The 25,120-nt window shown below is 50.3% G+C and overlaps 1 protein-coding gene across 1 annotated transcript in view; it reads right to left on the bottom strand.

The window, feature by feature from the left end:
- Positions 1–3,014: 3,014 nt before the first annotated feature.
- The window catches only part of NFRKB (nuclear factor related to kappaB binding protein), a 32,037-nt gene continuing 9,931 nt past the window's right edge, over positions 3,015–25,120 (bottom strand). Inside the window, exons 5-25 of the mRNA XM_090257306.1 lie at positions 24,840–24,977; positions 24,155–24,228; positions 23,256–23,340; positions 22,707–22,887; positions 22,346–22,454; positions 21,988–22,114; positions 21,728–21,793; positions 16,276–16,355; positions 16,122–16,168; positions 15,206–15,266; positions 14,653–14,827; positions 13,730–13,836; positions 13,187–13,310; positions 12,917–12,996; positions 12,543–12,763; positions 12,172–12,442; positions 11,376–11,588; positions 8,457–9,224; positions 4,991–5,097; positions 4,103–4,238; positions 3,015–3,989 (exon numbers count right to left, since the gene is read on the bottom strand). Coding sequence (XP_090113432.1) covers positions 3,864–3,989; positions 4,103–4,238; positions 4,991–5,097; positions 8,457–9,224; positions 11,376–11,588; positions 12,172–12,442; positions 12,543–12,763; positions 12,917–12,996; positions 13,187–13,310; positions 13,730–13,836; positions 14,653–14,827; positions 15,206–15,266; positions 16,122–16,168; positions 16,276–16,355; positions 21,728–21,793; positions 21,988–22,114; positions 22,346–22,454; positions 22,707–22,887; positions 23,256–23,340; positions 24,155–24,228; positions 24,840–24,977 — 3,296 coding nt within the window. The 3' untranslated portion in view covers positions 3,015–3,863. The remainder of the gene's footprint in view (positions 3,990–4,102; positions 4,239–4,990; positions 5,098–8,456; positions 9,225–11,375; positions 11,589–12,171; positions 12,443–12,542; positions 12,764–12,916; positions 12,997–13,186; positions 13,311–13,729; positions 13,837–14,652; positions 14,828–15,205; positions 15,267–16,121; positions 16,169–16,275; positions 16,356–21,727; positions 21,794–21,987; positions 22,115–22,345; positions 22,455–22,706; positions 22,888–23,255; positions 23,341–24,154; positions 24,229–24,839; positions 24,978–25,120) is intronic.

Consider the following 25,120-nt stretch of genomic DNA (forward strand, 5'->3'; position numbering starts at 1 on the left):
GCAGATTTTCACCTATCGCGGGGGGTCTAGAACGTAATACCCGCGATAAGTGTACTTTCTTATTAGAAAGTGAATGACAGTGCCTTTATTTTACAGATGCAATCCTAACATGTATTTTTTAAAAGCAGTAATTCACAAGCTTTGTTGTGTTAAATGTCACTTGTTAAACATCTCCTATCTGATCATAAATTTCAGAGAACTGCAATACTACTGCTGATAAATAACAACGTTGGGCGAAAAGTGATTTTATTTTTTAAATCAGGAAGCTAGTTCCGTGGTCCAGCTGGGAGCTGGGACCCAGACGTTCTGACTCCTCCTAAGAGGATGCTGACTAGAAACCTGCGTGATGAGGTAGAGAGAGAAACGTCAGGTTATGGACAGCCTTGACTTTAAATACAGCTGAAAGCAAAGGACAAGAATCCTGCAAAGGACATGAAGCTTGAACTAGTAATACAAGTATTGATACTCTAGTCTTGGTACTGTTTTTTTTAACTCCTTCAACAAGTATTTATTAAACAACTATTTTGCACCAGCACTGGCATGGTTGTGCGGATTCAGAAGTGTGTGTCCAGCAAAGAACCTGGTCTCATGGGAGAGACAGACAGGGTGACTGGCGCCACAAGGGTAAGTAAAACCACCATGAGAGACGAGGAGGGAGGACAAGCGGGGTCTGCCGCAGAGAAAGAGCACACTCCAGGCACAAAGGCAATTCAAGCCTCAAAGAACAGAGAGTGAAACATACTAAGTGCTAGAGTCATAAAAGTGGGTCAGGACCAATCTGAACGCTCTTACAGACCCAGCAGTACCGTTCACTTGTGTGGCATTTTTCAGACTTTGAAATATGTATCTCCTTTGCTTCCCATCACAATGGCCTCTACTGTGAGTACTTAGGTTCTTCGGAGAAGCTGAATGGTCTACGGTTACACAGCTCTGCTAAGTCACAGAACCAGACTTCGGTAGGCCCCAAAGGCCGGCTCATTTCTCGCCTTCCCCTCTGCTGTTCGCACAGGTACGGCAGGGATCATTTCTATGAAGAAGCGCTGTGCCCAGGAAAGGGAACCTCCCACCGCTAGCCAGCATTTCAGAGGTGAAGTCACAGCATAGAGGTTAAGAATGAGAGACCTGAAAGCACAGATTTAATTTTGAAAAGAGACCCATGGGTACCCTTTCAAGATCCACTTTGGTTTGCGAGCAGAAACCCAAACATCCATTCAACAAATACTAGAGGACCTATTGTTAGCAATTAATGTAACACACATTCCTTCCTTTGGGACTGGAAGTGGGAAGAAGGAATCTGTTCTCGGTTTTCCTTTCCAAGTGGAGATCTCCATTTTGTTTTTAAAGGGGTGCGGCAAAGTAGTGTTTTCTCCAGAGTGAGAGGCTGAGGCGTGAAGGTCACACATAAAACACAGAATTTACTCCGATGCCCTTCTCACTCCATGCCTGGGATCCCTTCACAGAAGTCACCAACCCTGGCATCAACGTTCTTAGGTGCTGTGATCAAGTCCAAGCCCACCACCACGCTCGTGACCAAATCCTGTATTAGACTCATGGTCTTAATAGTTTTACCAACCTGTCAAGCAGAGGCTCAAAGACTCAATGGCTGCCAAGGTTCTTCTGGAACACCCCCCCCCACACACACACACACCTACCAGAGCCACTCCGTCTGCATGAGTCCTGGGCACGCATCCAAGATGCTGATGCTGGTGATGCCACTGAAGAACTCCAGAAGGGGGTTCCAATGTGGTGCTCCACGGGCAGGCTGGCCAGGACCCTCTTCTGCTTCCCAGGGACTCAGTCCTACACTGGCATCCTGAAACCTGTCTGTGCCCCTCGGGTGTAAACGTCTGTGGCCACCATTCGGTAAATAAAAGTGTGGGGTAAGGTGGGGGCTGAATGCCAGGACTCCTTTTATGAAATCATTTGTTAAGTCAATTCAGAGGGAGATTATTTTAACCTTCAGTAAATACCTGAGAGAGGATTCCTCAAATTTCTACCTTTCTCTCATTTGGAAACTGCCCCATGAACTCTTCATGGGAAATGTGACTCTCGGAACAATGACATGCAAATATCCAGTATCATAAATCAACAGACGCAGCCTCCTTTACTCAGGTGAAAAGCCAACCTGTTTCCTTCCCCGCAGTCCCTACCGCTCACCTTTACCAGCCTCACCTCTGTGCCAGGTCTCTGCTGCCCCTCCAACGCCCCCTCTTACCTCAGCCAGGTCCCTTCTGCTCCTTGTAATCCAGGCTTACCACTCAACTCTGGATCGCCACCGAGCCTCACCGTGTGACACACCACAGCCATTCTCTTAGAAGGTGCAGAAATGGTACTCGACTTGATCAGAAGACTGGATTTAACACCTTGGTTCCCTTTAACTTCAACCGAAACTCGCCTTTTCTCATGGTTAAAACAGGGATGATGACTGCTTTAAGAATTCAGTGAGACCTGTGTCACCCACAAGGTCCCTGGTGACCCCCTTTCTGCCAGCACCCCTGCAGGAGGCCATTCCACTTCTTTCCCTGCACCTCCATGTCCTCACTCAGACCCCACAATGTAGCATCACTGGATTTCTGTAGATGAAAGACACATTTTAAATAATCTGGTTGCTTTTGAGAGTTAGGGAAGCCCTGTCACTGCAGAAAAGCTTCGCGACCCGAGCCCTGCTCCAGTACGAAAGAAGCACATGTGCTTAACAACCAGCGCTTTAATTAAATACAACACGTTAAAATATCACTCTAAGCTCTCTCCCTGTAGTTTGATGGAGGCTCAGAAGTATGAAACACCCAGGATTAAGTAACTTGTATACTGGGTTGACTTCTTTTGTGCTGGTGCTATCTAGCAGGAACACCGACTCTTTTCTGCCGTCTCTACGTTGGAATAAAAGTCAGCAAAGTTTTAAAGAACCATATAAGAAGTATTTCAGGCTGGAGGGCCATATGGTCTCTATGGCATCTATTCAGTTCTGCCTTCAGATTGAAAGAAGCCATATATAACACATAAACAAATGGGCATGGGCTTTGTTCCAATAAAACTTTATTTACAAAAACACACAGCCAGCCCAAGGGCCGCGGTTTGCTGACTCTTGTTCTGGAACAAAGCAGAATGTATCATCTCTGAACTGAAATCAAGTTTGTGCTGCAAAGGCAGTATTTCCGTAGCATTCGCCTCCTGTATCCACTGGCAACGGACTTGTGTGTGAACAGGCTTGATAAGGACACGTCAGCAGGTGAGGATGCAGACCAGTCAGGACCCTGATACCCCACCTTAAAGAGGTAGTGCCAAGCCGACCCCATTTCAGGGAATTCACACAACCCTGCTTCCTATGTTTCTTGCCCATCTCGGCCTCTCCGTTACTATGCAGTTATCAAGTCAGCCTCCAATTTAGACGAATCTTGCTATTCTCACATTCTGGTCAAAAGAATTATCAGTTTTTTAAAAATAAGTTACATAAAAATTTCTGGACACAGAACTCCTACCCAGACCACGAGGCACAGAGAGGACCACAAACAGAAACGTACGAGCCACACGCAGCACGAGGCGGTCGCTGCCCGCGCTCTGCCCTGCAAGCCCCCTTGGCACCCTTCCCTCGGGAGGGAACTTGGGCTGTGACAACGGCGACCTCACACAAGTCTGAAGAGCAGCTTCTCCTGGATCAGTACAGAGCAGCCCCGAGAGAGCCTTCAGCAGCGTCCTCCACGTGGAGTGTGGCCACAGAACCCCTGCCACTGCGGCCATCAGGCCCCCACCAGCCGTCCTCAGACAGGTGAGCTCCGAGGAAGGACGGGACCTCCTGCTCCTTGCGCGCGGCTGGCGGGCCAGCCCAGGCGTGGGCGTTCACGGGAGCCGTCTTCCTCCCCGAGTCACTGTTGTTCGGGTGCCTGCTTCGGAGACGGCGCTGTGGTCACGACGACAGTGGAGACCGCTTTGGAGGAATTAGAAGCTGTTCCCTGCTGGAGATGGGACGCGGGGACAGTCTGGATGCGCACCTGTTTGCGAAGAGTATATCCGATCAGCAGAATGCAGACAGGCTCATCAGTCAAAAACAAACAGCACAGGAAAGAGAAACCTGGTGTGGCTGACAGTTTCCCTCGGACCTTACCTGTGTGGCCTGACCTTGCTGCTGAAGCTGCTGCAACTGCTGGGCAGTGAGGAAACTCACGGGCTTGTTGCCAGCAATGAGCTTGGTGCCCGCTGGCATGGTGGTGAGGATAATGTTGCGGCCCAGCCCACTGAGGCTGTGGACGGAAAGCAGGACAGGGTGTTACCTCCCACCCAGAATCAGGCTGCGTGTGGAAGGAAAAGAGCAAGCTCTGGTGCCCAGTGAAAATTCCAGCATTCTGGACGGAAATGGAAACCAGCTGATGAGACCTGCTTCCCGCCAGCTTTTGTGCTTCCCGTGACGAGAGAAAGAGCAAGCCCAAAGCTGGACGCTGATGCCCACGCCTTGATCAGCAGGAGTAATGAATGAGCAGAGCCCGAGAGAGATGTGTGCTGCTGATCAGAAAAACCCACCCCCAAAACAGCTGCCTGAGACCATCGGAATGATTTGATCCCGCCCTTCATCCCTGCTGGAGTCAGGGCCGCAGGAAGCCCGGAGCAGGCCTCATCCCCGACTTCTCACGCCGCAGGGCTCACACGTCCGAGTGAGGCCTCCCCTCGCACCGCAGTACAGCTGCTGTCGGGGCCGCATCAGTGCCGACACCATCACAGCTCTTCCCCCTCCCTTGCCTTTTCTCCGAAGTACGCCTTACTGCCTCACGTGGTATTTCACTTTATGATGCCTCCCCACTGGAGGACAGCATGGATTTCTGCCTACTTTAATCATGACCATAAGCCCAGCACCTCAAACAATACTAGCTGCTCAATAAATCTCGCTGAGCACAACAGGAGAGGCAGCAGAGGAGAGCCCCGGGACAACCGCTGCCCCCACTGTGCAACAAGGAGCTCCAGCCCCCCAGAGCCCCGCCCACCCTCACGAAGCACTTACTTGGCTCCAAGGTTGCCTTTGATGATGGGGGCTGTGACCACACTTTTGCCCTTCATCGGCTGGCTGATCACAGAGAGTGGAACTGTGATCCGGGTGGGCAGCTTCCCCTGGAGAAAAAGAAATGAGGTTATGAGACAGGAGATAAGAAAACCAAATTTCGCGCCCAGGGCCACCAGAGCTGAGAGCCAGCACTCAGCTGCTTGCATTCCCTGTCCTCTGCAGGGTTCCCATATTCCTGAGGTGGGGCCCAGGGAGGCCCCATCAATCTGCTGGCCCTGTGCTGTAGTTAAGGGCTCCTATCTATACTGAGGGCTCACCTGTCTGTGCCATGCTCTTCCCTGCTGCCTAAAGCCTCAGTGACCACATCTAACTGCTCTCACCAGGACTAAATGTGGACCTAAATCCCAAAGGCAGATGTGTGTTCACTTCAGCAGAGTAAGAGTCTGAGCTCCTCGGAGGGCAGGGTCTTACTCCTCCGTGTGCCCTGACACTCCGCACTGAACAGCTGTCTGCAGAGGTGGGAGGCGGCCCAGGGCACTCAAGAGTTAACTCAGCACGTGCGCACACGGGCATGCCAGCTCGGGCACAGGTCACATTCTCCAGGCGCTTTCCGTTTCTCCCAGAGATAAAAAGGTTAGTTAGGGGACACTAATCGTAAACTCAACCAAGTGAAAAGTCCAACCTCTAAGCTAATAAGGCCTAAGAGGAACAAAAATAGTTGAAAAGACCTAGTTTGGGGTATTTCAGGATGGCTAAGATTTGGTAATTGCATCACCTGTTTCTAGGTTGCCTGGCTTTTTACCCCTTGGTTGGTAATAAAATTTATGTACAGTAAAAACCTCTGTAAAGCTGACTTTAAAGTGATTCAAGCCCGGGCTCGGTGGCTCAGTTGGTTGGAGCGTCATCCCGTACTCCAAAATGTTGCGAGTTTGATCTCTGTTCAGGGCACACACCTAGGCTGCAGGTTCGATCCCGGTCAGGGTGCATATGGGAGGCAACTAATAGATGTTTTTCTCACATAGATTCTTCTCTCTCTCCCTTCCTTTCTAAAAATAAACATATCCTTGGGGGAGGATTTTCTTTAAATGATTCAAGATTCATAGATAGAGAGCAGACTAATAGCTGTGTCGGGGGGCAATGGAGGACTGAGCAAAAATGAAAAAGAAAAAAACTCGTGGACACAGACAGCAGTGTGGTGACTGCCAGGGGAAGGGGGTGGGAGGAGGGGGAGGGCGTGGAGGAGGGTAAAGGGTGATAAACGGTGATGCACAGAGACTCAACTTGGGGTGCTGGACACACAACAGTGTACTGATGATATAGAACCATGCACCTGAAACTTGTATGACTTCGTTAGCCAGTGTCGCCCCAATGAAGGGAATAAAAAAGAAAATAATTATTTGAGAGGGGTGGTTTGACAGGATGCTAGAAACAGGAAATCGACCTTTCGTATGGGCGAGCACCTAAAGAAGCCAGGTGCTGGGGGCAAAGCAGCGTCACAGCGTTGGCCCATGAGGACGCACAAAGATGTCACCAGGCGACAGAGCGGGCCTCCAGGTGGGGTTACTTACGGCTTTATTTTCTTAATGTCTTAGTTGCTTACAAACATTTCAGGCCACCAGGAATGCAACTGGAATCGTCCCTTCATGAACCAGCCGAATTAGCTGACTGGGCAGGGAAATCGCAGCGCTTCCTAACCCGCTGAATGCTCTCCGGTTGCACAGGGTGGGGCAGAAGCAGGTCTATAGCTGTAACTGCGCAAAACACAAGACTTTATTCTTGTGTTATTATTAACTAATTATTGTATTATTTTCCATACATCACCTGTAGCCTACTTCTGCCACACCCTGTTATTTACCCAGATCAGTAACAGGGTGGGGGCCGCTGGGTGGGAGCTGGGCTGTGACGAAGGCGCAAGGAAACAGCAGCGGGTCAAGTGGGCGGTTTCCTGGCTCCTTGTTCGAACCTCTGTGGCACGAGGACCTAAACATTCCCTTTGAGCCACACTGTATGTCAGGGTTTGCTGGCTGCTTGGTCTTACTGATGTAAGACCACTGCTCTGGCCTTTACCCGAACTACTGAGGTTTTACTACATAGCTTGTTTGAAGAAGTAAAACGATGTTTTATCAAAATACAGAACAGTGCTCCGCATCTAGAAGCTAAATGAACACACATGCACCCAAAAACACACCTATGTTAACGTGAGGATTTACTTTATGATAAATATACTATTTCAAGTGAGTGCAGGAGGGATGAATTAGTCAATGATGTTGGAATAATTTGAAAAACATAAAATGAGATCTCTACCACATGCTATTCACAAACTACATTTCAAATGGATTATCAGTTACACTGTTCTTAAAACTCTGACAATATCTGATGAAAATACAAGCTACTATCTTTATAACTCTGGAGTAAGAAGGCAAAAAACATAAAACCTAGGAACCATAGAAGAAATGTTGATTGATAGATCTTATCAGATAAAATACCTGTAGAGCAAAAGGCTCCCTGTGCAAGGTTAAAAAATGACAGAGTGAGAGAAAGTACTTTCTGCACAAAGAATTAACACCCAGAAGATATAAAGGATCACCTCAAACTATGAAAAAGCCAAATATCCCAGAAGAAAACACCACGATTTGCTCACTGCTGGAGCGCATAGGCCTATCTCCATAGGACTGGATGCTCAACTTCACTGAAGATCAGGGAAACAAAGAAGAAAAAGAAGTCTCTTACCAGTAAGATAGCTACGTGAAGTTTAAAAACAAAAACAAAAAAACCCACGCGCTACCCAGCACTGGCTAGGGTAGGAGACTTGCTGACTGGGCTGTAAGCTGATGTGGCCTTTCTGGTAGCCCAACCGGAGTATCAAAACTTCCAATACGAATACGTACCTGTGCAGGCACCTCGGCTCCAGAAATACTTATACATACATGTTCATAAATGCATACACAAGTGAAAAGTACCCTTCAACAGAAGAACGGTTAAAGTGCATCCCTTCTGTGGACTACCATGGACTCATTCAAGAGAACCCAGTATCTGTGGAGGATCTAGAATGATCCCCAAGACATATTTTTAAATAAATAAAGCAAATCATAAAATAATATATAGATTAATGTCTCTCATAAGGATTTTTAAAAACTATGTGGATATGTATAAAAATACTCTGGAAAAGGACTAGAAAGATAAATGCCAAAATACCAACAGGTATCAGCCCTCAGGAAGGGAGAATTATTAGGAGGGTAGTGAAAGAAATTTTGTATTTTACTCTATGCACTTTGGTACTGTTTTAATATTTTTTAAAATTATGTATGCATGTACTCCTTTCATAAATCTGATTCAAAATTAAACACAGAAGTCTATTAGTAAATAAGCCTGTTTGGGTCAACTGAGGCGATAAGGGACATTTCCACCCCTAAAAAGAGAAGTTCCCCGGGCAGAGGGGCTCGTCTTCACTGCCAATGGTACTCACAGCCTGGGATGTGGAAACCACCGTGGTGCTGACAGGGACCTGCCGCACAGTGGGGGCTCCTGTGCCAATGCTGATGGGGGTGCTGGCAGCCCCGGAAGCCACGGCCACAGTCTTGGACACAGTAGCATTCATGCTGGGCAAGGACACGGCCGCAGAATGGACAGTTCCAGACCCGCTGGCCACAGAGGACCCCTGCTTGGCGTGGGCTGCCACTGTGATGGTCTGGCCTGCTTTGGGAGGCATCACGCCCAGGCCCTGCACGATGCGGATTGTGGCAGCGGGCTTCGCCTCTGAAGAGGCCACTGTGCTCTTCCCCTTCTGGTCCGCCACACTCACGCCCAGAGCTGGCATCAAGCGAAAGGCGGAACTTGAGGCTTCCGCTGGCTTGAGGTCGGGAGTCACTTTGACCACGGTGGGGCCTGCTGGCGTGGATGAAGGGGCAGTGGCGGGACTGGTCTTCGCAGGGCTATCCGTGGCGTGCACCGGATTGGAAGTGACATGTAAGGTAGCAGAGATGCCTTTTCCTGCAGCGCTGCCTCCTGTCCCGAAGAGGTCCTGCGTCAATTTGACGGTGGTCACCTGGGACTTGGCCAACGTGGCCATCATGTCCGGAGTGATTCGCAGAACCGTCTGGCCTTTGGCATCTGTCGTGATGGAAGAGGGTGGCAGACGCAACACATCCTTACCCTGGATACGGAAGTTGGTGGCTGTGAGTGGAATGCTGCTGCCTGTCTGGGGCTTCACACCAAGCTGCCCGGTGACTGCCACCTGGGTGGGGAGAAAGAGCGCTGACAAAAGGCTCACAGTGCGCAGTTAGGCAAACCTCCACTGCACGGGTATGTGTCCTTCATACGTTTTCTACCTTTTTATTTTCAAAAATGATAAACATTCACAGGAGAAGAGAACAGTGTAACCAATCCATGTACCTGTCACCCAGCTTCAAAGGTCATCACTTTGTCAAGCTTTTATTATCTGCCCTTCCCTGGTCTGGGGGGCCAAAGCAGGGAGGAGAAAGGAGGAGTGGGGATATTTTTAAGTAAACTAATATATAGCACTTTGCTGCTCAATACTTCTGCACGTGTCTCTGACCTAGAAAAGAACTTCTTAAATTAAAAAAATAATCACCCGTTATTACCTAATAATATATATGCATGTTTTCCCAATGGGTTTAAAAACATCTGCTCGTAGCTGTGCCGACCTTCACTGAGAGAGCAGTGCAGCAGGATGATCAGACGCCCACGGGTCAGAGGTGACCCTTCCGGCCTCAGGGACTGTCTCCGTCCCATGAGCAGTGCCCCCCTCACTGGGACCGCTGTCACCAGAATACAAGGTGCAGTAACACGTCCCATCCACAAACCCAACAACCCCCGCTTACCACCCCTCTCCCTCCCTTGCTGCACTCCAGTTCTCCGCACTCTCCAAAAGCAGTTACTCTAAAAATTATCTATATCCACTATCTCCATTTCCTTGCCTTTCAACTCTTTTGAACACATTCCCCAAAAGCCAGTAATCCAGCAGACCCAGTCAAGGTCACTCGCTCCCTACATCCAGCACGCGGTCAGTTCCTAGGCCTCCACCCCTCATGCGTTCCCACACCCGACGCACATGCTGACTCTAGAGCACACACTACTGCCTCACCCCCTCCGCGCCTCAGCGCTTCCCACGGGCCACGATGGACTCCCTTCTCTCAGGCCCCGTCATCAGACCACCGGAAAATCACACTGACTTGACCTTGCACCCTGAACTCAGAATCCTAGCACTTCTCACCTCCTGCGATGGCTGTTTCCAACAAGCCAGCATGACCTCGCACCTGGGCCAGGGCAACCGCCTCCACCCCAGCCTCCCTGCTCCCACTCCTGTCCCCTGGAGTCCATCCTGCACAGCGGCCAGGGGGTTCTTTAAATGCAAATTCGGTCAGGTCGTTCTGCCTCACCATCTCTCAATGGCTCCCTAGCACCTCTGAGTTAAAATCTAAGTCTGACAAGATCTAAGCACTAGGAACCTCTCAGGAAACTGCACTGCAGCACTTCCACACTTGCTCACTAGGCCTCAGCCACCACTGCCTTCCTGTTCTTCCCCAAATATTCCTGACTCGGGACATTTTCACTTGCTCTTCCTACACCTGGAATGTATTCTCTCCAGTCACCTGCAAGGTGGCCCACTTTGCAACCTCATCCTCCCCCTCAGATGCCAGCTCCGCAGACAGGCCTTCTCCAGCTGCCTGAGCTGAACTGCGCGCGGCACACTACCCCACCCCAGCTCACTGGCATTCACAGCCGCGACTGCCCCTGCCCCTGCCCCTGGAATACCTGTCTGCCCCCGGGCTCCATGGGAATATGAGCTCACAAAGAAGGGACTTAGTCTGTGCAACACACCACTAAATCCCCAATATTTTGGACAGTGCCTGGCACACAAAAAATACTCAATAAATACTTAATGAAACAAATGTTACTTTATCATTATGTGGCTCCGTTTCATCTGTAAAATGGGGATAACGAAAGTGCCTACTCCATGGTGTTGAGTATTAAATTATTGAACAGCTATAAAGCATTTAGCACAGTCTATTCTGCCTAACAATTCTCTGAAGTTCCGTGGTTAGCCTTGCATATTCGCAACCAAGGAAGTATAAATATATTCTCCCACTAGTGGTAAACTGATACTCCAAAAAATCATATAAGGTTATACCACAAACGTTAACTAAATTAATGCATGGAGAGTCTCCTCCAAATTCAGAAACTCAGCTGCTAAATACTGAACTAGACGGAAGGGCCAGCAGATCTGCCTTCGGCATCTGCAGAGCTCACGCTGCCCTTGGTGGGAAGGCCTATTTGAGATGCCTGTGAACTAAGGATCAAAGATCCCGATCAAGGAGACCTCCCCGTCCTCTCCTTCCGAACAAGGGAGCCAGGTCCCACCCACCTGCTTGATAATGTTCTGTCCACTAACGTTCTGAATGACGGTGGCTGTAGATACGCTCGGAGCAGAGGTCCCAGGAGAACTCGTGGCTGGCTTGCTCGCAGGGCTGGCTGTGGCAGGGAGACTTGTCACCGTGAGTCCCGTCTGCCCGGGTCCCGGCCGCTGCACGGTGGCCACTGTAGTCTGAGCTTTGACTGGAACGGTAGCCATCACTGTCTAGTTCAGAGCAGGAGGCCAAGAGTCTGATTAGATAGCACCGCACCGCCGGAGGCCTGCCCCTGAGAGCGCTGCTCACCCAGGGGGGCTCTATGCCCACGGCTCTAAAACGACCCCCGACAAGTTCTCACATCTGCGTAGCACACCTTTCGTTTCCGGAGTGACTCCACATTTAACACCGCATTCCTACACACTGAGGACAAACACTGTACCCCTTTCACAGTGAAGGAAACTGAGGCAGAAGACAAGACTTTTCTCTAAAGTTACACTATTAGTCAGTGGCCTGGCTAAGACTAGAGGCACACGAGAAGGAGCCTGAGATTTAAGAGTCCCAGGCCTGGATCTCATCTCACCTCCATGCGGGACCCAACGTTACAATCCTGGGTCAATCACCGAACTTCTCAGGAGTTCTGACCCACAACATGTAAGGCACAACTCATATAAGCACTTACCCAGCTGTGAACATCACAGGAGTTGTGGTAACAAACATCGTCATCCGCGGAAATAACGGAAGGCCCCTCAGCCCTTACCCAGGCTGCCCACTGCACTCACGAGCCCACCTCTGGGTCCAGTCCCCCTTTACCTGGGGCACAACTTTGGTCTGCGTAGCAGTGGCTGGAGCGCGAATCTGAGGTCCTGCTGGAACCGGCGGCAGGGTCTGCGCTGGCCCAGCTGACTGCTGAGTCGCAGCAGGAAGGCTCGGCTGTGCCACCACCCGCACCTGGGGGAGGCCGGAGGAGCCAGAGTGGCTCACAGCCCGGGCAGCGGCCTGAGAGCTCGGTGGAGTCTGGCTGGAGGCCAGGGAAAGCACTGTCCCCAGCTGTGGCACTGTCGGTGAAGACACCAGAAGAACACTAGGAGGAAAGGCGGGGAAAAGGGGAAACAACCCACTTAGAATGTGCACACAAGAGGACCCTGGAGGGAGAGCACTAGAGAAGGAATGGAAGAGCCTACCCGGAGCTAGATTTAGCTGGTTCTGAGACGGAAGTGGGGCCACTTTTGCTGACTGCCAACACTGGCGGCGGGGAGATAGGAGTGGTGGGCAAAGCTGGAGTGGTGGGGGTCACCGGGGTGACAGGGGTGGCTGGCATGCTGGAGTCACTGAGGCTCATCTGGCTCTGCTCAGAAGGGCCGCTGCTGAGGACCTTCACGGAACTCTCCTTGTTACTGGACTTCTGTAAGCAGAAGACAGAGAAATTCGCGTGCAGATTCAATAAAGGTGCCCCAAAGGGAGGCATGGCCCGGGCTCCCGACGCAGAGCTCTGGGGAGGCCTCACCGCTGTCTTTCCTGACGCCGCTGAGCCAGGCGCTCAGAGGAGGTCACTTACCACCTTAGATGAGGGCTTGGGCTTTTGCTGAAGGGCTTTCCTGGCTTTGGCGGCCGCTGCCTGTGCTTGGTGAATCCGCTCTGTAAACAAGAGTGATGAGCCTCAGTGGCAGTGCGGCCTCGGCAGGGAGAAGGCGGCTGCCCTGGGAGCCGTGGCTTCGCTGGTTGGCTAAGTCCTGCCTGGACGCCACTGAGAGGCGCACCGGGACTGGGGCAGACAGTCAGCAGCATCCCTAGTCTAGCTGGACACACCGCCCAAGGCCTCACGCACCGAACTCTTCCTCGCTCCTGTCCCGATGCAGGTAGATCCACAGCTTCCGCCCAATGTCGTATTTCACACACGGGTCTTTTTCATAATGCAGCCGATCCAGTGCACCACTCACTACTGTATTCACCTAGGGACCAGACCAAGGGGGTAAGGGACAGGTCAGCTCGGACACCAGAGCAAAACCTCCAGGCTAAGTCATGGCTGCTAAACTGATCATCTCTCAGCTGGGCAGTGGCACTCCCAAAAAGTCACTAGGGATCATGTGCCCAAACAGGAAACACTAAGGTCCCTGAAAGACGGAGCTGCCGTCACCGAAGGGGACAATGACCTACGACCTTCAGAAGCGGGTGGAACACTTTGAGTCCAATTTGAGCTTCACTGACAGCAAGGGTCTCAGGCTATCACTGTTCACGTGTCTTGAGAAACCCTTCTTTCCTCTTCTTCATTCAGTTTTTTAAAAATTTGTGTTACTACATTTTATGTTTCCCGGTAACTTTTCTGAATTCCTTTCAGGAAGAAAACAAAAATAAGCTCTTCTCCACCAACCTGAGTGCTGGTGACGTCTGGGGCGAGGAACTGGGAGTCCTTGAGCAGCTCGCAGATCTCGGCACGCGTGCCTTCTCCGTTGGGCAGCCGAGCCGCGGCGTCGCGAACTGCGGACATCAGGTAGGGAAGAGGCCACAAGTCAGGGCGTTGGGCGGGGTGGGGCTCCCCCCTCCTGCTCTGGTGGGGGAAGTGCCCCGGGCTTCGCTGCCTAATTCTGAGGCAGTCTGGGCGGACACTGCCCTCTAGGGGCAGCTCCCTATAGTCGCCCTTGCAGCCAAGACCAAGCATGACCCCTAAGAACCACTACACAGCAAGGTCACAAACCATTTATTGTTAGCGCTGCGATCCTATGAAAGAAATCAGATGTTTCTATGTCACAGGACAGCTGTCACACACAACTCAAAATACCATTTGCACGCATCACTGTTTGGAAATTACAGAAGTTATAAGACCTCTTGCTAGGTCTTGTCATTTAATATCATAAAAATATATATATATTTCTGCACAAGACATTTGTTTTATATTTTGATAACTATTTTAATATGATTGGTTACTCTTGTGACTATGCATTTCATTTTATGCATTTAAACCCATAATTCTGAGAAGAGGTCCACAGGTTTCACCAGATTCATGACACAAAGAAAGGGGAAAAACCTCATGTTTCAAGGAACCATAGTCTGGAGGAAGCAAGTTCCCACACTTAAGCTGATTACTTACCTGTGACCAGTTCCTGAATGAAAGTAAACTGGAGTGGAGGCTTCAGGAAAGAGACGCTAATTTCAGATAAACCTCTGGGGGTAGAAGTCCCCCTTCCCCAACTCCAAGCTTCCTGAGCTACACCTGACCCTCAGAGCTTCCCTGTGTGTGCGGTTGGGGTGCGGGGGAATAAGCACAGCCGCTCGGAGAGGACGAAGCCATCCTACCGAGAGACAGGATGGTGACGTAGGCGGGCCGGTCAGAGCGCAGCAGGGAGTGCTCTCGCGCCTTGTTGAGCGAGGTCTCCTTGTCAAAGACACCCTTCACGGGCCCCACCACGGACTCGAAGCCATGCATCCGGAAGGTGAACGCCTTGTGGGGCTGGCTGTATCTGTAGCGCTCCTGCCAAGAGAAAAGGGACACGTCGCTAAGTCAGCGTCGGTGGGGTTCTCCCCGGAGCTCCCACAGAATAAGGTATCAACCTGGAGAGGTTCAGTGAGAAGGAAACAGGCTACTCTACTGGGAGCGCTGAGCCACCTACAGTGGGGAAGCATGGTCCCCAAAGCCCGAGTCACTAGTAAAGGGACAAAAAGGGGAACACACACGGCTTCTGCTAGCTGGAGGGAAAGGTCTTCACACCATCTCTGCCCCCGACAGACAACCCCACCCAGAATACCGAAGGCTGAAGGTGTGAATCTCCTCTGAGACTCTGGACTCCAGAGCCTCTCCCTGTGGCCACAGAGATGTACCCGTCCCCACTGCGGTCTAGCCGGTTCTTACCTGCTCCTGAAAAACTCGTTTTTCCTCCCCTGTACTGGGCCGCACCACATAGTCAGTTCTTCTGGAACATAAAGAATTGGGGAGAATCTAAAAAAGCTAAACTCACAAAAACAGGGAGCAGAATGGTAGTTACCAGGGGCTGGAAAATGGGCAAAATGGGAAGACGTTGGTCGAAGGGTACGAACTTCCAGCTGTCAGATGTGTAAGTCCCAGGTATCTAATGAAAGGCACAGTGACTGCGGTAACAACACTGTTTCATACAGCTGAAAGCTGCTAAGAGAGATCTTACATATTCCCACCACACACAGCAGAACACTGGCAACTACGTGAGGTGATGAATGTGCTAACTAACCTTATTTTGGTAATCATTTCACCATACATATATGTGTATCAAATCAACACAATATTGTATGTCAACTAGATCTCAACAAAGCCGGGGGAAAGAAAGAGTCATACCAGCCTGAAACCCGTCACATGAGACACTGTGATACAGAGGGCTCAGGACCAGACCAGAGGTCAAGGGACCTAACTTCTAGCCTTAGTCTCGTCCCTAACCTTCAGCCAGTCACCTAACCTCTTGCCTCAATTCTTTACAGGTAAAATGAGGAAGAGGGACCGGATGAATCATCATCAAATGGGTGCTGCAGGAGGGGACTTCAGGGGAAGTGTGTCCACCCAAGGCAGATCCCACGCCGCTCAGAAGCTCTGCTGTGTGTGCAGTCCCCTCCCCAACCGAGAACCCTCTGCTCAGGGAGCACACTTAAGGATGGGCGTGCGCTGCCCCCTCAGGCATGCTGAAGCAGGTAAGTCAATGCACCCTTAGGATGTCTCAAGTCCATCACCACTCAAATCTGCTAAGCGATGTTGGAACACCCACTGCAGTGGGACACCCCACTATTAAGAGCATCATACTCACACCCGAGGGACAGGTGGTGTGGCATCTGAGCTGTCCTCATGTTCTTGCTGCAGGAAAGGAAAGCATGAACAGGTAAATGGACTGAAGAACTGTGGCTAACATAACGGCCTGGAAACCCAATGACAAAGATCTGATATTCCTTTAAAAACCATACCTTACAGAAGGCCTGGTCTTTGGTTTCTAGCCACAGCTGGAAGAGTGCAGATAATTCCTTTTCATTATCTTGGGACTGGCCTATCAGAAGAATTAGAAGGCAAAAAATAATAAAATGAGCCAAGGTAGTGCTCAGAATCTCACTTTCTCCTTACTTGCTATACCTCTGCCAGAGAGAGAGGCTATCAGGACCTGCGGCAATGGCTCTCTGCACACTGTCTACTCGGCCTACACTGCCTTCCATCACTGTCTACCAGGACCACCGCTCCTAGATGTCCCCTAATTAAGTCACTCGGTCAATAAGTATTTGCTGACAAACAATAAGTGCTGGCGAGGATGCAGAGAAAAGGGAACCCTGTGCACTGCTGGTGGGAATGCAGACTGGTGCAGCCACTATGGAAAACAGTATGGGATTTCCTCAAAAAACTAAAACTGGAACTGCCTTTTGATCCAGTGATTCCACTTCTGGGATTATACTCGAAGAATCCTGAAACCCCAATTCAGAAGAACTTATGCACCCCTATGTTCACAGCAGTGTTATTTATAACAGCCAAGTGCTGGAAATAGCCTAAGTACCCATCAGTAAATGAGTGGATCAAAAACCTGTGGTACATTTACACAGTGAAGTACTACGCAGCAGAGAGAAAGAAGAAACTATTACGCTAAGTGAAATAAGCCAGTGAGTGAAAGACAAACACCGTATGAGCTCAATTATAAGAGGCACCTATTGAACAAAACAAACAAACAAGCAAAGTGGAACCAGAGGCAAGGAAACAGGGAACAGACTGACAGTGACCAGAGGGAAGGGGAGTGGGGCATTACGGTGGAAAGAAGGGTGCGTACGTCTCCTGCTCAGACTAGAAGCCACAGGGGGGCACACCCTTCTCCAAGGCTGCTGAGATGACCTCACCAGGTCCCTTACCTGTTGTCACCAGTCCATGTACAATCCCACCATCCCAGAAAGCTCTGGGCTCTATCACCTTGCCCAGCTCCTCTTACTCCCATTATGCTTCTAGAAATGCGGCTTCATAATCAGTGAATTCTCTGACAGCCAAATCTCCGCACAGCACTGCCTCCACTTCCTCGCTTGCTGCCTCTCCCTAATCCTTCTCCCGGGACACGTGCTGGCTATTTCTTTCCCCACAGCCATGACCCTCAGCGTTCCGTTCCGCGCTCAGCCCCGGAAGTGACGCCAGACTGTTTCTCTCCAACTCTTCTGAAATACCGAATAAAACAAAAGCCTGGTCCCTGCGGCTCTGCCCGCCCACGCTGTGCCCTGCTCCTCGCAGGTACTTCCTAGTCACTGCTCCCCACAGTGCGCTGCCCCCGCAGCTCCTCACCCGTCCATGGAACTGCCACAGCCACACAGATGGCGCGTCCAATGCCCCGGTCCCCAGCTCTGTGGCCTCCACTGCCCCCCCAGTCACCCGCTCCACAACCACAACCGGACTCTGACATTACCCCAAACTGCTCCATCTTCAAAACGCCTACTAGAGTGTTCCTCAAGCCTGGCTACACGAGAATCCCCTGGGAACCTGTGAAACACCAAGGCTCGGGCCTCACCCAGCAACAAATCCGAAGGTCCGTGGGGAAGGCCTAGGCATCAGTCCGTTTTAGAAGTTCCCCTTGACTGCAGCGTCCAGCCAGGGCTGAGGCCCTTTACACTCACCCACACGCCCTGCCCCCAGACCCTGGCCCCTACACTTCATCCTCGCTTTCCCACTCCCACCAGGACATCACTGTAACCCAGCAGAGCTGCTAGTCCACTTCTCCGACCCCATCAGCCCCTTCCCTTCCCGCTTCTCCCCCTGTTCAGACCATGGCCATCATTTCCATGACGCCCTTACCAACACAGTGCTGTCTAACACCTCTGCTCTTCCGTCTGCATCGGTCCAGCCTGAACTGCCCACATTCTCCAAGCCTCAGCTCAGACAGCCGAGGCTGCCGGAGAAACAGGCGGACAGGTCGAGAACGCCACTACATGTCACTAACAAGCAGCCTCCACTGGCCCCACAACGCCTGGCTATCTAACGTCTTGTTCAGGCCGGTTTTCTGCACTTCACACTAATTATTCCCCACTCTTCTCACCCCCCCTTCTCCTTCAACAGACAGCTCAGCTCTCTCACCTTCTCCGTGAGCAGCAGAGCCATCAGACCAAGCCCCCTCGAGATTCCTACAGTGAAACCTACGAAGCCCACTGCTTTGACTCCATAATTTCCTCCTATTATAAGAAATGTGCTGTCTCGGGCCATCCCAAGCCAATCCCATCTCTTCTCAGCAATTTACAGTCAATTTTCCGTTCCCTCCCATATTTGCAATCAGAGAAGGAAAACTCTGACTCCAAAAAACCTCCGCTGCCTTGCGGCATACCTCTTCAGGGGAAAGGCTAAGGGAGTAAACCCCGACAGAAAATCTGGAGCCGGAGTCCCTAAGGCGGTTTGACGTTGTAGTCAACACCGGCAACTCCTGCGGCGCACCTGAACCCAAGCTGTATCGACTCCGTCTTTCCCTTGGACCCTTCAGCTGCGAAGAGAGGGGGGGTCTGCTGCATGGGCAACAGCAGACCCTCCATATCACCCTGCCCAGGCTCTGTAGCTTCAGCTTCACTGGAGAGGACACTCCAGCGTCATCGCAAGATGTCGATTCAACACGGGAGGAGACAGATACCGTGTCACTCCCGAGTCGGACTGCACAGCCATTCTCGGCGGTGCAGATAGACTCTTAAGAAGCTACACCATCGTCTCTCGAGACGGACGGCTGCTGACCTTACCGACCCATATTTGCAACCTTTCTTCCCACTGGACCCTTCCCATCAACTCTCAGACTCACTCAGTTTGTCTCATTTAAAAAAGTTCCCCTCTTGGCCACAAGTTCCTGGTACTGTCCTCCCCTCCCCAGCTAAACCTCTAGAAAGTGTTTATGTTGTCAATAAAAATACTAAATGGAACCCCTTTGAAACGGAGCTGGAGCTGCCCTGCCGGAGGAGTTCCCTTGCACGTCTTGCACCTCAAGTCTTCGGAATGTTAAAACTGGGCAAAACAGCCTTCAGACTGGGCCTCAGCCACCTTGTTTCCCAAGAAATTGTTTGCAAAGATAACAGGGAAGCCGTTGTTGTGACTACTGAACTGATGGCGACCAGTTACCGTCACTATGTCAGCTTCTCTGCACCAAAAGGGACGCCTCCCTTCTGCTGATGTAACTGTGTCCCCTCCCTTCTCATAAATACTCACTGCCTTTGTTTCCTACCGGGAACACTATCCGGGCGTCAGCCTGACTGAATGCTTCCCAAATAGCTATTCTTTCTTTGATCTCAAATAAATGCTTGTTGCTCTCACTTTGAAAGGCTTTTATGTGTAGGTTTAACACGATCCGCCATCTCTTTCACCAGCGTGTGCAGGTAAATGTTTCACTGGTTGCAGCAAAGGGGGCCCTGACTGGGAGCATTTGCAGATCACCACGGTGTACGTCAAGGGTCAGCAAACCGGACACCTGTTCTGTAACGGAAGTCTTATGGGCACACAGCCAGGCCTGCTCATTTACATCCTGTCTGTGGCCGCTTTGCACTGTGATGGCCGGGCAGAAGGGATGCAACAGAAAGCGTCTGGCCCACAAACTTCAACACTTGCTTTCTGGTCATGTCACATTCGCCACACTGGTGTAAGTGTCCCGCCATGGCCGAATCCAGGCCGCCAGCCCGACAGAGGACAGAGCTGCAGTTAGCTATTGTGAGTCGCCTTCAGCTCACCACTGTCGGTGACTCTCGTCACTCTGACAAGGCACCGCTCTTACAAGAAATTCATCATTTCTTCCATGCCCACACATCCACAGGCTTGATCTTCCTGAACCTTTAGTAACAATCAGGGCTAATGGCCGCTCCCCGATTTGTGACTCTCCCATGACTTGGCTTCCAAGATTCAACTGCCTCATGGCTTCTTCCCGACTCTGCAGTCACCTCCTCTGCAGTCGCTTGGCCCCTCAGTCTCCTCGGCCTCAAGTGTCTCAAGGCTTAGTCCTTGGCCGTCTTTTCTCCTCGTTTAACACTCCCTATGCCCTTGACCTTCAATACCATATATATGCCAACAACTCTCTACCCTCAACTGTGGTTGGGTTCTAAACCCATATATCCTAGTGCCGGCTCAATGATCTCCGCTTAAATGCCGCAAAGGCAGCTCGAACTCAGCAAATCCCAAACTGAACTCAGGACCTGCACCCTTTTCCAAGTCTGGATATCTCCCACGACTGCCTACCTCCATAAATGACACCTTCCTCCCCTAAATACAAACCCAGTAAGTGAAGCTTGACAGCCCTCCTCCTCTGCTCCCATTCCCAATTCGTTACCAAGTCCTGCACTTTTACCAACCCAAACTTTCCTAAATTGAAGTCAGTCTCTCTCCCCACACCCAGATTCTCACCACCACTACACAGGCTTGTGTGACCTTTGGGACTGAATCTTTCCCAGCACTGCTGACCTACACAGCCCCTCCACCGGGAACGCCCTTCCCTTCTGCCTGCCCCGCTCCTTCCTGGTCATCATCGGCATCTCTGCTCACATGCGCCTTCCCCAGGAAGGTCCTCCCTGACGCCACAGGCCACACCAAGGCCACATTATAATTCCTGTCCTTTCTGGGACTTTTCCCTCACAGAATGTAGGAGTCTGTTATTTCACCTGAATGATTATTTGTTCCCCAAACAAATCTTAAAGCCCATAAAGGGAATGCACTGTATATAACTTGCAAACCATTAAATCCCCTGGCACCTAACACAGTGCCTGACACCTGGGAGCCGAACAGATGTTATACAAATAGAGGAATCTGCTGCTTTCACAGCCTTCTCTCCATGTGTCTCCTCACAGACTGCTTGAGAGGGTAAAGAGAAAGGTTTATGAATTGCAATATAAAATCAACACAGACTTTTCCTCCTATCACCATCACCAGGTAACAGCCACCACGTTACTTCCGGTGCACGTGACTACAACTCACACAGAAAGTGGAACTTAATAAACGTAAAACAGAAATAAGAATCCTGTTCCTTAAAAAGAGCTTATTCGAGGCTGTCCAACACCTCGTTGCACATTATCCTCAACAGCAAAGCCCATTTTAGGAATGAAAAATAACCACATTATTACAAATTAACCTGAAACCACAGGCACAATTAATATAAATGTTGATTCTACTGTAAAGCACCCCTGCGTGTTTAAATGTAGCCAGCACCAGTGCATCGTAAAGAAGAGCTATTCCATCTCAGCTCCGGTGAGCCCACATCCAATGGGGGAAGAGAATGGGATGAAACTCAGACCCTGAGTACCAAAGGGGTTTTTACTGAGCAAAGTAAGATTCACTATCGTCCTTTTCAACCTCCTACTGGACGATACTACTGAGTGGAAGGCAAAGAAGTTGAGGGGGGAATAGAGAATGAAAACCTAGGGTCACAGGTAGGTAACACGGACTACTTACCAAGCAATTTCCACTGCTGGGTTTTCTCTTTGAATTCGACAAACGGAGAGAAGCTGGAAGGCACGGCTGCAAGAAATGGATGACATGAACAAGCCACACAGGCCAGAGAGTTCAGCTCAGAACCGTGACCCCGCCGCAGCTCCGAGGTAACTTCTGAGTGTTTCGCAGCATCAGGAGGGCAGAGCCCTCCAAGGCGCGGTTTTAACCAGCGGAGCTGCAGTTCACCGTGAGAATTAATGAGACAGAAGAAAGCTCCTCACCACGGCTTTCTCCAGCAAGATACTGCAGGGCTGGTAACACCAACTCCGCCCAGTTGGGGGCCGCAGAGAACCAGCTGTTGAGGGAGCTGGCTGGGGACGACTGCCAGTCCAAGACCCGCTCCTCCAGCTGCAGGACAGAAGCGAAAGGCGGAACCCAGTGAGAGCCCCGCACCACACCAGCAATTCCGCCGTGTGCCCAAGAGGCTGGGGCGTATCTGTCCAGCTTGCCCAAAACACAAAGCAAGACAGCTGCAGACCTTGTGAGCACCCCAGAGTTCTGCCTGTCAAGCTACAGACCATTAAAAACTTCTATAATATGAAAACTCTGATGTACATCGGACTTTTCCAAAACTCTTACCACGGGAAGGCTAGACTGCCCCTCCAACAGCAAGATCTCCAGGAGAAGAGAGAAAAAACTGGAAGATATTTCATTGATTCCCAGACAGGGCTTAAGGTCTTCAAGAGGCCTAACGAGGGAAGACAAACATGAGAACAAAAAAGACCAAGAACACATCCCCATATTGGTTTAGGACCCCCAAGCCTACTGTAAGTCATAGAGAAGTTCAATGAAGGACCACACCATACACTTTCCCTAGCAGGGCCCCCAAGACTCTGGGGTTACGGTGTCAACACAAACCAGTCCACCCTGAGCACTAGTACCGGGAACACCCTTCAGCTTCAGCTCCCCCCGGGAGCAGTGACCTCTGCCACCCACTTACTCCTCCTTGATAGCAGGGACTGCCAGTGGAGACGGGGCCTGCGAGAGAGGTGGCATCCCTTCAGCGCCACTTAAGGGTTCAGCCAGATCCTCTGCCTCGGATTTGATCATTTTTATTTTCTTTTTCTTCCTCTCCTCTTTTTCCTTAACCCTTTTTTTAAGGACAGCCAAGTCATACAGGGCTGGGAAGAGAAAGCAACACAAATCACAGAAATGCGTTTTCTACAGCAGGAAGTGAGAGGTCTCACCTGTGTGTTATGTTCTCAGGCCCACCAGTAAAAGAAAGAGAAGTCTCCAATATAAGACATTGAGTTTTGTTTATCAAACCCAAAGAGTGATTTACAAATTAGTTTTCACAGTTATTAAGAAGCCAATGAGCTGCTGTTTTGACTACATATTCACTGTCCACCTATAAATCCATTAGAGGCAATAACAAAAGTGTGATCAGTGAAAAGAAAGCTGTGAATTCATTCATTTTTCAACACGTAGACAGGTTCAGGTAACCTGACGCCCCAGTCAGATGACAGCTACCTACGGCGAAGTCATTTACCTGCGAGAGAACCTTTCCTGCCAGCATTTACTCGGGTCATGATGTCATTGAGGGTCAGGTCCCCCGTCAAAAGGTCCGGGTGGTCCTAGAGGTGACAGTCAGAGTTGTTACAGAGGCCCAAATACAAAGCTAAAACTGCTGGAGGTTTTGCCAATTTACCCAACAGATAATTAGATGTTACGTGCACTAACCAAATCATGTTGAATTAAAAATATACGGAGATAAAAACTGCTCTTCATAACGGGGCATAGGAGAACCCAGTTCCAACCTTTCTATTACACCGCATTTATAGTTTATAAAGCTCTTTCGCATTCCTTATCTCATGTGGTCTTCAAATAGTCTTGTTAAATACTGTATTTTCCAGTCTGAAAACGGGACTCAGAGAAATGAAGGGATCTGTCCAATACCACAGAGTAAGGAGAAAAGACAGTGCTGACTTCCGCTGTGGGCTCGTCCCGCCTCACCACTCTGCCTAAGATGAGCTGCCTTTTCCTCCTCCCTGAGGCTCTCTGGATTGGCTGCACTGGAATGGCCTTGACTTAGCTGAGTGGAGTAACAGAAACAGTCAAAAGTGGGAAGAGCATAGGATCTGCCTCGGCTCTGCCTCTTACTGGCCACAGGGCCAAGTACAAGCTCGCCGCCATCGTGGAGCCCTGGTAAGATGGACGTGATTCATAGACCAGTCCTGGGTGAAGAGTAAATGAGCCTTATGAAGTCAACACACGTGTCTTCTCACATCCTTGGTGTGAACTAGCCTCTCTGGTTATCCTGTCCTCTAACAATAAGGAAAGGAAGCAGAAGTAAAGGAGTGACTGCCTGGATCTTCCTGACAATAGCCAACCCAGAGATTTTATATTGAAACCCACTAATGACCACACACACCCTGCCCCCAGTCTTACTGGTTGATGTTTCCGCTTCTCATGGTGCTTCTTTAACATTATCTTCAGGTCACTGTCCCCCAGTTCTATTTTATCTGAGAGAAAATGAACCAAACCACATGGACTAGGTCATTCACTGACATGACGCTGAAGTGGAAACCTTCCTGGTCACCTGGGATATTCAGAAGTAAGACATTTCTCTGAGTTTCCCCGTGACTGCTGTACTACAAGTACTAACAATCCCGACACAGTCACAGGGCCAACTCCCCCGTTTTTCTATACATTGGTCATAACAATGACCTCAGTGCCTCGCTGCTCCTAAAACATAGTAAAGGTTCTTACATTCTTCTCTGATTCCTACCCCAGTTAAAAATGCTTCTCTAATTTCACAGACGTTCTAAGACACTGCTATGGCTCTGGTTACCCCTTTCATTCTATTATTGAATTGTCTCTTACTCTTGCTATTTCATATTAAGATTCTGCTTTAGCCCAAAATACCAGCTGATCAGCCCCTAAGAAAAAGTTTCAGAGCAAAGGTTGGCAGGAAGGCAGGCCTACCTACTCGTAAAAAAGTGGGATTCTACAAAACCTTCTCCAGATTCCCCTGGCAGGTAAAGCCCTAGCCCCGCGCTGCCTGTGAGGGAGGGAGCTCTCAGGCCGCCCTCTGGGCCTCCCCAGACGTCCCCAGCAGCGGCCACGCTCTCACCTGCAGTTCTCATATCCGTGGTCGAAAGCGTGGGCACCACCCTCAGGGGCACCGCAGGGCTAGGAGAACGCGCTGGAGAGCTTGGAAGCCATGAGCTGAGATCTTCAAAAGAAAATGTTTCTTGTAAATCCAACGTGGCTGTGGACTCCAATAGGGGAGATTGGGTAAGTGGCCATTTGGATTCAACAAGGGTAAGCCAACAACATGGAGGCCAGGGTTCCACCATTCCTTTCTGACCCTTCCCCAGACGAACGGGAGCACACTTAGGTCATTTAAATGGC

The sequence above is a fragment of the Furipterus horrens genome, unplaced genomic scaffold, assembly GCF_987537825.1.
Source record: "Furipterus horrens unplaced genomic scaffold, mFurHor1.1.pri manual_scaffold_11, whole genome shotgun sequence".
Lineage (NCBI taxonomy): Eukaryota > Metazoa > Chordata > Mammalia > Chiroptera > Furipteridae > Furipterus > Furipterus horrens.